Raw genomic sequence first — 13,401 nt, 5'->3', positions numbered from 1 at the left:
TCAAATAATTGACTCTTAAATTTGTGCAGACACCTACACTCCGGGAGAAGTCCATTTTGCTTGTGAAAATGATGACCTACATAGAAAAGCGTTTTCCAGAAGACCTTGAACTAAACGCCCAGTTTTTAGACCTTGTTAACTACGTCTACAGGTAATCACCGCAGCCGAGCACGTCGCGTGTCGCCCCTGCTGTGCTCTCTGACCCACTGGTGGTGTGACTTTTTAATCTTCTCGTATATAATAAGCTTTAAACGTTCACTCATGTAAGACACACAGCGTAGGTGGGCGTCATCAGTGAGCCTTTTGTCCAAATGTTCCAGGGATGAGACGCTGTCGGGCAGCGAGCTGACCGCAAAGCTTGAGCCGGCCTTTCTCTCGGGGCTGCGTTGTGCCCAGCCGCTCATCAGGGCCAAGTTTTTCGAAGTTTTCGACAACTCCATGAAGCGTCGCGTCTACGAGCGCCTCCTCTACGTGACCTGCTCCCAGAACTGGGAGGCCATGGGGAACCACTTCTGGATCAAGCAGTGCATTGAGGTAAGCCGGGTGTCCACACCGACGCAGAGAGGCAGACGCCTCCACCACAGAACCACTGTCCTCTCTAGTAGGAAGGAGCTGACCAACAGCCAGGAGGTGGAGCGGCCAGGCCAAGCCGGCCTCACAGCACGTGGGCTCTGACCACTTAGCTCACGGGGCCAGGGAGCTGGAGGTGAGGGCCCCCGCAAACAGTCAGGCTGTTTGAGTGGATGGAGAGTCAGACGGCCTCCGTTTCTAACTAGCTTGTGGTCAGTTGTTTGTATTCCTCATTATTTGGCTTTATTACCAGCAACCAGGTTTCCTAGTCAACCTAGGTTTCCTGTAGAGAATGGGAGGTTACGCATGCCATGCACATAGCTGTGACTCCCTGCAGACGTAGTCAACAGCCTATCTGACATGCCAGGCTATGAGATTCTCCTTGCGGGAAAGGAGGGACTCGTGGCCGGGCTTCAGGGAGAGCGTGTGGGCGCGTTCCCACCAGAGCTGAGCATCCATTCTCAGCGCTGTGAGCAGCAGCAGGTGGGATTCTGTGATGGTGACACAGGGGGCAGAGGTCCCCGACTTGTTCTTTCAGGAGGCTGTCGGTTATATCAGGTGCCAGGCTCTGGGTCAGGTGGTCAGAGAGACCTTGGAGGAGGGGCTGGCCATTCCTCCTCTGTCCGAAGGTCTGGCCTGTCTCCAGGCAGCACCAGTACACGGCCCCACACTTCTCTGCCTTCCTTCTCGCTCCTCACAGTGGAGCCAGGAGTGTCCTGCCAGGGCTCGCCCACCGTGTGCTGCCTGGCACAGGCTGCCTCTTCCTGCCAGCCATGCTCATGACCTTTCTCTTGGCAAAGCAGATCGCGTCGCTGCTTGCCTTCGTGCCCAGCACACGGTCTAGACTCCAGGGCCCGGTCTAGCTGGTCTGTCTCCAGCCCGCTGAGACATGGAGTCAGGGGCACCTGAGAGGGGACAGTGGAAGGGAGGTGCAAGCTCCTGTCTAGGTAGGGGCAGCGGGATAGAGCCAGCCAGGCGCTGGGGGGGGTCAGTGCACGTGTGTGCCCTTGAGGTGACTCGGAGGTCACCGGGGTCCCCACGCCTGAGCGCCAGGCGCAGGTCCCAGGCCTCTCCTCCCCTGCGTGCCCCCAGCTCCTCCTGGCCGTGTGTGAGAAGAGCACGCCCATCGGGACCAGCTGCCAGGGCGCCATGCTGCCCTCCATCACCAACGTGATCAACCTGGCTGACAGCCACGACCGCGCGGCCTTCGCCATGGTGACGCACGTCAAGCAGGAGCCCCGGGAGCGCGAGAACAGCGAGTCCAAGGAGGAGGTAGGGCCGCGCCCGCGCCGCCTCCGCAGCCAGCCTCCCGGCTCGCTGGGAGGATGCTCTATCAGCCGTGGGGGTTCTAGGGCGAGAGGGACAGATCAGAACCTGTCTCTGCTGATAGGTCTGAGTGTGGTGCCTGTTCAGTTACCTACTGTTTCCTTTTTGTGTCAAGGTATAGTTGACGTGCATCCTGTTCATCTCAGGGGTACAACGTGAGGATTTGGTATTTTGTGTGTGTTGTGAAATGATCACAGTAAGTCTAGTTAACATCCATCACCACACGTAGTTACAGGATTTCTTTTTCTTGTGATGAGGACTTCTAAGATTTACTCTCTTAGCAACTTTCAGGTACATAGTGCAGCATTATTAACTGTAGTCCCCATGCTGTCCGTGACACCCCCGTGAGGAGTTTATTTTTTCACCAGAAGTTTGTGCCTTTTGCGTGTCTTTGCCCGTTCCACCTCCCACCCCCCGCCTTTGGCAGCCGCCCGTCTGTTCTCTGTGTTGATGAGCTTGTGTGTGTCTTTGGCGTATTTCGCTGAGCACAGTGCCCTCAGGTTCTGTCCATGTCGCAGATGGCAAGATTTCAGGGTAGAACTGATGAGCATTTGGGGTTGCCATTCAGTTTTGAGAGCAGTCACTTATCACGAGTTGGTGCTGCTGAGGACAGGGTCTTTTACTCTCTGCTGACGGTCCTCTCCAAGTCAGTAGTCGCCCACATTGTGTCCTAACGCACCGCTCTGGAGAGTGACGCTGTCGTGAAGGAGCCGTGTCTCTAGCTGGTTCCACAGGCCACCTACTCTGGCCCTCCTGGGTCTCCACCCGGTCTGGCTGGGGCAGCCCAGGAGCCCGTCACTAACCATCAGGGCTGAGCCTCGGTCCCGATGGTTGTCGGGACTCCGTGTGGGAGTGGGGACGACCCTCAAGGCATGAATCTGTGAACGTGTCCTTTAGGTTGTCGGCCTGTAGAGGCTCAGGCTGGCTGGGGCGTTGCATGTCAGAAGACAGCCAGCTGGTGCTGGTGGAGGAAGGCACTCTCTTTGCTCTGAAAGGGGTAGTTTGTACCCCTTGTGTGTGAGATCTCTATTTCATTAACAAATAAGAATTTAAGACTTTTTTCACTCTGCACAGGAGATCATCGGTGATGGGGTCTCTCCTTCCTGTAGTCTGCTGTGGGGTTAGTGGCAGCTTTGATATGACTCAGGGCAGCTTTGGGCTTCCCTAGTGGCTCAGCCGGTAAAGAATCCACCTGCAGTGCGGGAGACCTGGATTCGATCCCTGGGTTGGGAAGACCCCCTGGAGAAGGGAGAGGCTACCCACTCCACTGTTCTGGCCTGGAGAATTCCATGGACTGTGTAGTTCATTGGGTCGCAAAGAGTTGGACACGACTTCACTTTTACTTTCACTTTTTTGATGTGACTTGTTTTCATTCTCAAGAACACACACCAAATGTTCCATAACCTGACTTCAAGCCCAGTCTTGGCGATGGGATGTTGACTGTTAACTTCCCAGAAGCTTCAGACAGAAATCAGATTCCTTCCTCTTTGGGGATGAGTTGTGTAAAGCCCTGTGCCCACAAGGTGCTGTGCATTGGCCCCAATGATAGTCTTGATCCAAGTAAACCAGTCTGTGCTGCGTTCTCAGGAGTGGCAGGCGGTGATTCCTAGTAGTCTTTATGGTGCTTAAAGTTGTGTTTTCTTTTTTATTTTCCTTTCTATAATCCAAACATGACAGCAAAATGCTGACATTTTTATAACATCATGTAAGAAAGTGCTAGATCTGATCTAGCTTTATTTGCTTGTCTTTTGTTTTAGAACTCAGGATTATTTAAATAATCAGACTTCCAGGAAACCGAAGTTTTACTTGGCAAAAATGTAACAAAAAGCTTATGAAAGTTGTGTGTGTTGATCTTCTTTAACTATTTGACCTTTTGGTTTTGCATGTTTGTTTTTTGTATTCTTTAGGATGTAGAGATTGATATTGAACTGGCTCCTGGCGATCAGACCAGCACGCCCAAAACCAAAGAGCTGTCTGAGAAGGACATTGGAAACCAGCTGCACATGTTAACCAACAGACATGACAAATTTCTTGATACGCTCCGGGAAGTGAAGGTCTGTGCGAGTCTGGGGGGATGATGGTGGCTCTCCCCTCCCCCGATATTTTGAACAGTCCGTGAGCCTACAGACTCCCCCATTCAGTGATGGTGGCTCTCCGCAACCCCCTATATTTTGAACAGTCTGTGAGCCCATGGACTCCCGTATTCATAGCTTGAGGCGAGCATTTCTGGGGGCAGGTCCGTGATCATTGAGAGCTTTGGCCTCTGCTATGTTAACGTGGAGTCAGGAGCCGCCTGCCCGATGGGCAGGGAGCGGCCATGTGAGGGCAGCCAGGTTGGTTTCAATGCAGCCTTCCACACAGGGCAGCCTGAGTAGCAGACAGGAGCATTCTTCACTTGACTGTTCTCTCCCCCTTTCTGTGGAATGTTTGTACCCTGGGCCTCTGCATTTTTGACAGGGACGTGGTCTGGGGTTAGCTCCCTTCCTGGTCCGCTCTTGGGTGAAAGGGACAAGATGATCTTGACACATGTGTCTCTGTCTCAGCCGCAGGGCCCACTGTGGGCTGGCAGGCGTGTGCCCGAGCACCTCTGCGTCAACTGTGTGTTGCTATGTGGGAAGGTGGGCTTCAAGCTGCCAAAAACCTGACTATGAGAAATTCACACCTTAGAGACAGCGGAGCTGTGGGCAGAGGCAGCCACGTTTGTGGGTTTGATGTGCCTGTTGGGTCCCCAGTTTCCAGCTCTGGCCCCGGTTGTGGGGCGTGCTGGTCCAGTCCTATCCATTCCAGTTGCTTCTCCATCTGCTCACTGTTCATTGCAGAGACTCTGACCTCTCGTGGTTCCTGATTTCTTCTTCAGAATTACGCCTGCTGGCAAATAACATAGACTCTCTGCATACAGCTCTGTTTTCCCTTGGTGTCTTCAGCAGCCTCTGCTTTAATGGCATCTGTGTATCTCTTGCTTGCACCTTCCGGGTCAGCGTAGTGTTCGTACTTCTTGGACATGGTGAAATCAGTAACGTTAAGAGGTGCTCTGGGAGGTTAGACATGTGGGCATGTCACTGAGCCCCTTTCCCACGTCCATACTAGCCGCTCAGCACAGCAGGAGGGGTCTGTGGTGCCCAGAACTCAGGCTTCACTTCGGCACGACATCCATTCAGGTTCTGAACGTCAGGCAGTGGAGCAGCATCGGGTAGAGTGGGTGGTCCTGCTTCCTGGGCAGGGAGTTCGGGCGGCACCCACGTGGCAGGGGCCTGGTGCCAGACGGTCTCTGCCCTGCAGACGGGAGCCCTGCTCAGCGCCTTCGTGCAGCTCTGCCACATCTCCACCACGCTGGCCGAGAAGACATGGGTCCAGCTCTTCCCCAGGCTGTGGAAGATCCTGTCTGACAGACAGCAGCATGTGAGTCTGTGTTTTCTTTAAGTCCTCTTTTGAAAAATACAGTTTTAGCTTTTGAGGAGTGTTCGTGAAAGAAACTCTTGATTAAGTTTCAAAGGCTGAGGGAACTAGCGTTATCCAAGCGTGAGTTACCACACGCGTGCCAGACGCTGGGAGAAAGCACGAAGGCGGGCTGGTTCTTGCACAAGGCCCCGGCCAACCCCAGCCCGCGCTTGGGTTTCAGGCTCTGGCGGGCGAGATCAGCCCGTTCCTGTGCAGCGGCAGCCACCAGGTGCAGCGGGACTGCCAGCCCAGCGCCCTCAACTGCTTCGTGGAGGCCATGTCCCAGTGTGTCCCGCCCATCCCCATCCGGCCCTGCGTCCTCAAGTACCTGGGCAAGACCCACAACCTCTGGTTCCGCTCCACCTTGATGCTGGAGCACCAGGCCTTTGAGAAGGGGCTGAGCCTGCAGATCAAGCCCAAGCAGACAGCCGAGTTCTATGAGCAGGAGAGCATCACTCCACCCCAGCAGGTGAGGCCCTGCCTCCGTGTTCACCCGTCCTGATGAGCCTCTCCCCGGTGGTGGCAGATTAGGGGCCGTGAAGTCGCCCTGTTGGGGAAACACGGTATTCCCCCCTGAGCACTCAGAGACCGCGTTCTGTTCCAGGAGATCCTGGACTCCCTTGCGGAGCTCTACTCTCTGCTGCAAGAGGAAGACATGTGGGCGGGCTTGTGGCAGAAGCGCTGCAAGTACTCAGAGACGGCCACAGCCATCGCCTACGAGCAGCACGGCTTCTTTGAGCAGGTAGCACTGCCAGGGAACCTCCGGGCCTCGTGGGTGGTGGAAGGCGCTGACGGAGGTTCTGTGGTATTGTAGCCTCGAGGCAGTTTCTGTCTAAATAAAGAAGTTTCCTGATTTCTTGGAAGCATGTATTTGTCCACATACAGACTCTGAGATTGAAGCCTCAGTTTTAGAGACATGAACACTGACGCTCAGTCATAAGTTCTTTACTGTCAGTGAGGCCAGCGTGGATGCTTCCCTTCTGCAGTCCTCTGTCCCGTTGGGGTTGGTGGAGCGTGAGAGTTTCGTCCCCCTGCCTGTCCTTGCTCGGCAGTGGGGTCGCTGAGCGTGGCCGCAGCCCCGGGTAGGATGCCGAGCCACAGAAATTCCAGAAGCAGAGGCAGAGCTGTGGCCCAGCTGCCGTCACTGATGGGTGGAGACCTGCACGAAGTCTCGCTGCTTCTGCTCGGGGCGGGGACTCAGGCGCCAGCTCGTTCACTCTCGTTCTCTGGGTGGAGATGCTGAGAGCCCGAAACGGGCCTGGGTCCGCGATCCGGCTTGCCCTAAGTAATTGAGCAGTGGTCGTGCAGCAGTTGCTAGGTAAGCAGCAGTTTGAAAGCATTATTAACTTTTACAGGCGCAAGAGTCGTATGAAAAGGCGATGGATAAAGCCAAGAAGGAACACGAGAGGAGCAACGCTTCCCCCGCCATTTTCCCAGAGTACCAGCTTTGGGAGGACCACTGGATCCGGTGAGCTGAGCGGGGACACAGCCAGGAGTCACTGAAGGGAGCCAGTGGAAAGTCTGAAATTTTCCCTGACGAGTATTTTTAGAAAGGGGCTCTGCTGCTCTCTTTATGGTCCCACGAAGAAAAGTACAAACAAAAATCGAGAAACAGCTGTTAAAAGCTTGAGTACTTGAGTGTGTGTTGGAGAAAGTGACTGAGTCCTGCCTCTGCTGGCCCGGAGCTCTGCTCTGCTGTGGGGGTGCTGTTCTTGCTGCTCCATGGGGGCCCCTGCTTCAGTGCCTCAAGCACCACAGCACCCCACAAAAGCCCACCCTTCTCTGTTGGGGGAAACATTTTTTCCTTTCTGTGTAATGGAAGTAGCTTAAAATCACTGAGTTCGGGCCGATCCTTGGTCTCCAGGTGTTCTAAGGAGCTGAACCAGTGGGAAGCCTTGACGGAGTACGGCCAGTCCAAAGGTCACATCAACCCTTACCTGGTCCTGGAGTGTGCTTGGCGGGTGTCCAACTGGACCGCCATGAAGGAGGCGCTGGTGCAGGTGAGGACCGTACCCCCCACACCATGACCTGTCCACACTCAGGGTACAGTCTCTGCAGGCACAGGGACCATTTCTCCAAAGCCCCGAGTCTCGGGGGGTCTCCCTTCACTTGCATCACACGGGGTACCTTGGCAGATGCAAGATAGCTCCTGGGAAGTAAGAGTTACTTTTGGTTTTCACGAACATCTTTCCTGAGTCTGAGTTAAATGATAACTTAGTTTTAGTTCATCCTTCAGTTACAGGAAGTGTCAGGTGTGGAGACTCTGGACTCTGAGACACTGGGAAGAGCAGAGGCCGTTTTACCGGTGGATTTGGTTGGCAGAGGCGCTGCAGGTGTGAGTGTGGTGCAAGCGCAGGGCCGGGCTGTCATAAGGTTGTGGCATGAAAAGCAGTATCACGTTCAAAGCGTATCTTGTATCACAGAAGTGGTAACCGTGTCGTGTAGGTGAAGTCGAGCCCTTAACTTGGTTGAGCTGCACGTTTTTCAGACGTTAAACTCCATCCGGAGGAGTTCAGTGCGAGGTGCAGGTCTCTCTCGCCCTGGGAGCCTCTGCGGGGCATCGGCAGCCGGGGTTGACGGCCCAGCTCTGCTGCCCGAGCCCACGTCCCTGCCAGTGCCTCGGCCTCTGCCGACGCAGCCGTGCCTGTGGCTCACTCCTCTCCCTCCTGTGTCTCTCTCCCCTGGCGCCCCTTTGCTGCTCAGGTTTTAACCTTTGCCCTGTGGTGTCTGTGTCACGGGGCTCAGGGGTTCGTACCACAGTCCTGCTCTCACCTTGCCCCTTGGCCTGGTGAGGGCGTACTTACAGGCACACCAGTGGTTTTCCTTTCTTGACGTGTAGGCTCAAAGCGCACGGAGGTTACAGGCCGTGTGTTTGAAAGGACTGACTTAAAACTTTACCTGTATTATGGCTCCCGTGCTTATTTCGCCACTGCTGCTGCTTTTGAACAAAATGTGGAAGGTGCAAGAACCGGAATAGCCACAAACCATTAACTACAGGGAGGTTATAGAGCCCAGGGTCTGGACTTTCAGGTTGGGATCGGGGAAATGGCTCCTCTGATGCAGGGAGTTACTCTGAGAAGTAAACCAGTCACTATTTAAGTAAACAAAAATAGTTTACTGACAGGTTGCATTTACCATTGGTGGTTTTTTTTTAAATTCATTTTTAATGTCCTTTTTTCTGATAAATATTGTGCTTTATTTTATATCAATATAAAAATATTTATAGCTCACTCTAGTGTTTCTTTTTCTCCTTTCCGAGGTCTTACTTAGCAGGATATGTGCAGTATCATACTGACCATAAGTCTGACAGATGAGTTTCTTCTTTTACAAGTTCTTGATTATTTTCCCCCAGTTTTAAGGCACTTACTGATTGGAAAAAGCTCAAAGTATATTAATGAGCGCTATGGGTAATCTGCAGTAAATTAATTTCAAATGTTTTTGATAGTACTGAATTATTTACTTATTTACCAGTACTTCAAAAAATCTTTCTCTTGTATCTTACAATTATGCGGCTGCTTGCAGCAGTACATTTCTTGGTTCGATTTAATAAATGAGGTAATATTTTCAGCAGAGGAAAAATGAGATGCTTTTGTTCTTAATGTTCCAGAGAGTAGGTATGATTAAACAAGTCCTGTCTTAATTAGTGTTTAAGTCCAGAAAATGTGAGACGGAAGGTTGTGATCGTAAAGGACCCTGTAGGAAGCAGTTGTGTTCCCAAGTTTGCCTCCCTGAGTTTCTTCACGATTGGGTTACTGAGAAGCAGGAGGGGCCACGGACATGACTGTGCTCCAAGGTCAGATGTCACCAGACAAGGCCCGTGTCAGGTCAGCGCGTCGCTCTCACCATCACTGCTCTTGCCCTCTCCGGACTGAGAGCCACGCGGCTCTGATGTGTCATTTCCGTTGTCAATTCCAGAGGTGCTTCCGAATGAATGTCTAACTGATCTTGTTACAGCAAGTCCTGTAAAATTTTTTCAAGAATATCTCTGTGTTCTTTCATCTTCTTATATACAAAGAGGTTATTTTTGAAAAGACTTTTTTTTATTTACAGTTTTTAAAATGCTGATAAGATGCGATGAGTTCTGACACCTTCTTTAGAAGGTGCTGAGCACACGCAGGGGCTTTCCGGGCACTTGTGGAGCCTCCGCCTGGGCTGAGGGGCAGACGTGATGCTGGGCTCCGTCTGCTCATCAGGACAACTGATAATCAGGACACGAGAGAGATCTGGGGAACATTTTGCAGTGGATAATAAATGTGGACTTAAGTGACCATAAAGTTTGTGAATGTTCACTCATATTCTTAGAAACCTGAATCGCTGTCTTCTGCTTTTGTATGTAATGTGGAGCAAGTTAGATTGATTTCTCAGGATAACAGTGTGAGTTGGAGACAATTCAGATTTATACGGATACTTACCAGAGTGGAGATGAGCACTTATTTAAGCCTTTTGAAATTCCCTGGCCGACTTTGAAGGTTTTTCGCCTGGTGTATCATAACAGAGTCTTATCAGTTTCCCCTTTTTGGAACTAAAAGTCATCTTAAAGCAAGGAGCCGGTGGCAAGGCTTTGTAGCCAGAGAGACTGGCCGCACTTTGGTGTTTGGAAAAGGAGAGTGTTCAGAAAAATATCTAATGCATTCTCTCTCCAGAGAAAACGAGTGTCTGTTTGTAGCTTAATTGCTCTTTACTGCTTTGCATAACTGGCTACCAAAAAGTTTGCTTTTTGACTCTGCGCTGAGAGGAAGTATACCCACTGCCTCCATTTGATGCTTTTCCCCACCCAGGTAGAGGTGAGCTGTCCAAAGGAGATGGCCTGGAAGGTCAACATGTACCGCGGGTACCTGGCTATCTGCCACCCCGAGGAGCAGCAGCTGAGCTTCATCGAGCGCCTGGTGGAGATGGCCAGCAGCCTGGCCATCCGCGAGTGGCGGCGGCTGCCCCACGTGGTGTCGCACGTGCACACGCCCCTGCTGCAGGTGGGGCCCTCCCGGGGGGAGGAGGGAGCCTTCTCCAGGGGGGCCCTTCTCGGGGAGGGGGGCCTTCTCCAGGTGGGGCCCGTCCCCGGGGTGGGGGGCCCTTCTCCAGGGGAGAGCGGGGAGCCTTCTCCAGGATGGGCCCTTCCCAGGGGGAGGAAGGAGCCTTCTCCAGGGGGGCCCTTCTCGGGGGGACAGGGGGGCCTTTCCTAGGGGGAGGAGGGAGCCTTCTCCAGGGGGTCCCTTCTCGGGGGGATGGGGGGCCTTCTCCAGGGGGGCCCCTTCCTGGGGGGAGGAGGGAGCCTTCTCCAGGGGGTCCCTTCTTGGGGGGACGGGGTGCCTTCTCAGGGGCCCTTCTTGGGGGGATGGGGGAGCCCTTCTCCAGGGGGTCCCTCCCAGCAGAGCCCCTCCTGTTCAGGCTGAGGGCTGTGAGCGGAGCTGGACGGCAGAGGAAACTCCTTCCCCCCGTCCTCCCCCACCATTTGCACTCGGGCTTGGGGAGAGGACAGCTAGAGTCAGAAGGGAGAGGACTGAAACGTGGCTTCTGGTGTTCGGGGCGTCCAGGGGTTTTGGTGAAGGAAGGCCTCCCTCAGGGGTGACTGTGATGGTTTTCTTGCTTGAGGAGTATGCTCTGATGCCCACCGTGCCAGCCTCAGTGTGCTGCTGCTGTTCAGTCTGAGCAGGGCCTCTCCCTCTGAGACTCCAAGGCTGCAGTTAAGTAGCCTGCGCCTTGGTTTCTTTCTTTGTTTCCTCACTGTTTCTGACTCGTTCAGCCACACGGGCCACCGGTCAGTGACTCCCCACAGCCCCCTTGCGCACACCGCCCCCTGCATGGAAATTCCTTCTTCCCATCCTCCCGGCCCCTGTGTGTGTGCACACGCACGTACATACGTGCAGATACACGCACACACCCTGGGTCGTGCCAGCTCTTGGCCTCTTTCGTCTGGCCCAGAGCAGCTCCCAGTGTGGCTGAATGAGGGATAACTGTAGGCTACCGTTTTAACAGTAGTTCACAATGCTCACACTTTTTTTCCTCTGGAAAGAGTAGTTCTGAGACTTAAAACTGCTACATTAATTTTTATAGTGTAGTTTTTTATAGGCTTTTAAAATTACGTAGTTATTAATATACTTAGATTATCTTGTCTTCATCATAGTTAACCAGAAGTTCATCGAAGCAGTTTTATCTCTTTGGTTTGATATTTTCCCTTTTCGTATCTATTATTTTGGGCTTGAAAGCAGTATATGTTCAGTAGAAACCATAGTTCGAATCCTGGATCTGAATGTTTTTCCGGACCAACATGCGTGTACGATGCTCTCTGGTGCTGGGCGGTGGCGCCGAGCGTCAGCGCCTGGTCAGCCACGAGATCCTGACGGCGGACAGCCCCCTGCTGACGGCCGTTCTGCTTTTCACTTTCATCATGTGAGAAAATCAGTGCTTCATCATTAAACAGGCCTTGTGTTAGGTAGTGTGAGTGTTCTTTGCACATTCAGGTCAGCTAAGCTAGACGTCTGGTAGGTTCGGTGTGTTAAACGCATTCTCAACTTCAGATATTTTCAACTTATGATGAGTGTGTTGGGACATGACACCATGGTAAGTTGAGGAAGCTCAGTGCTAAAAACTACTGAACCGTACGCCTGAAAGGGTGCTTTCAGTGATGTTTAAATTATACTTCGGTAAAGCTGTTACAGTACAAATACCCATTAGGGTTTCAGAAATCTGAGTGCAATGAACTAAACTTGAAGTATAGATACGGATGGAAAGTGTGAATTCTTGTAGACAATTTTTAAAATTAAGATCAAACAAAAGGATACTGTGTCCTGAACTTGGTGCTGTGTTTGGGGGTTCAGACAATTCAGAGAGTTTAAAAACATTTCTTCTCAAAGAGTTAGGCTGAAGAGAGAGGGCATATCCGTAAGAAGCCAAGTTTTACGGGGGCGTCTGTGACTCGGTGCCATGTGAAGACAAACACAGATAAACCCAAGATTCAGAGAAGGGAAGAATCGCTATGGGGAACGGAGTGTGAAATTAACAGTGGGAAAAGGCTCAGAGCTGCGCCCCAGCCCCAACCCCCAGCCAAGAGGGGCTCCAGAGGGCACCGCCCATTTGCAGCCAGCGGCATGTGTTGGGTGTAAAGGGGGGGCGCCTGGACAGATGGGTAGGCGGGTGGTGAGAATACATGTGTCAGCCAGGAGAGAGCATCAGAGCCGTGTTCGAGATGATTGACGTGGCCCTGGGGTTCAGATGTTGACGGAGGAAAACTTGAGGGCAGGAGGCATTGTCAAAGACCTACCGAGAGCCACACTCAGCAGGGGGCAGAGGGAGGGCAAAGGGATAGTTGTGGGGGCGGGAGGGGGCAGCATGGACCCCGCTGTTCTTTAGGCTCCGGTGTCACGGCAGCCGGAGGCGGAGGTCTTAAGAGTGGGGGGGGTGGTATCCCGAGAGTCATGTGTGAGGCGTGGAATAAGTCAGATGCCGCATCTGAGTAAATCCCAGAGCATCCTCTTGAATCCTCGGCCCTTCACAGGAGACACTCCTGGTCAGCTGTGCTTTGCCTTCCTCATCCAATCCTTGCGCCCTGCTCACCGTGGAATCTCTCACCCTGGTCCCCTTAGGCAGCCCAGCAAATCATCGAGCTTCAGGAAGCTGCTCAGATTAACGCAGGCTTGCAGCCCACCAACCTGGGGAGGAACAATAGCCTGCACGACATGAAGACGGTGGTGAAGACGTGGCGGAACCGGCTGCCCATCGTGTCGGACGACCTGTCCCACTGGAGCAGCGTGTTCATGTGGCGGCAGCATCATTACCAGGGTAAACCCACCTGGTCCGGCATGCCTCCACCATGTAATTTTCCAGACACCCACTGTTCCGGTTTCATGTCTTGGCTGTGTTTTTCTGTTTGTTCTCTTTTTGTTTGTTTTTTCTTTTACCGAATCTTCTGTTTCTTGGCAGGTGTGGTAGAGGTGGTTGGTATGACGAGGGTAAAGATGAAGGTGGTGAAAGAGGGGAAGAATTTCCCTCCTTGCTCCCTTTCTCCACCCGGGACAGACTTGCTGCCACACAGCTGCCTGCTGGCCCCAGGGGCGTGGACTAGTGGGATCA

General features: G+C 52.9%; 1 protein-coding gene across 1 annotated transcript in view; it reads left to right on the top strand.

The window, feature by feature from the left end:
- TRRAP (transformation/transcription domain associated protein) overlaps positions 1–13,401 on the top strand; it is a 90,637-nt gene that overhangs the window by 57,954 nt on the left and 19,282 nt on the right. The window contains 11 exon segments of the mRNA XM_070362803.1: positions 30–151; positions 321–534; positions 1,663–1,842; positions 3,804–3,950; positions 5,176–5,295; positions 5,516–5,803; positions 5,939–6,076; positions 6,690–6,802; positions 7,199–7,334; positions 10,113–10,304; positions 12,915–13,110. Of these exon segments, the coding sequence (XP_070218904.1) occupies positions 30–151; positions 321–534; positions 1,663–1,842; positions 3,804–3,950; positions 5,176–5,295; positions 5,516–5,803; positions 5,939–6,076; positions 6,690–6,802; positions 7,199–7,334; positions 10,113–10,304; positions 12,915–13,110 (1,846 nt within the window).

The sequence above is a fragment of the Bos mutus genome, chromosome 25, assembly GCF_027580195.1.
Source record: "Bos mutus isolate GX-2022 chromosome 25, NWIPB_WYAK_1.1, whole genome shotgun sequence".
Lineage (NCBI taxonomy): Eukaryota > Metazoa > Chordata > Mammalia > Artiodactyla > Bovidae > Bos > Bos mutus.
This window is presented reverse-complemented; position numbering and strand designations above follow the sequence as displayed.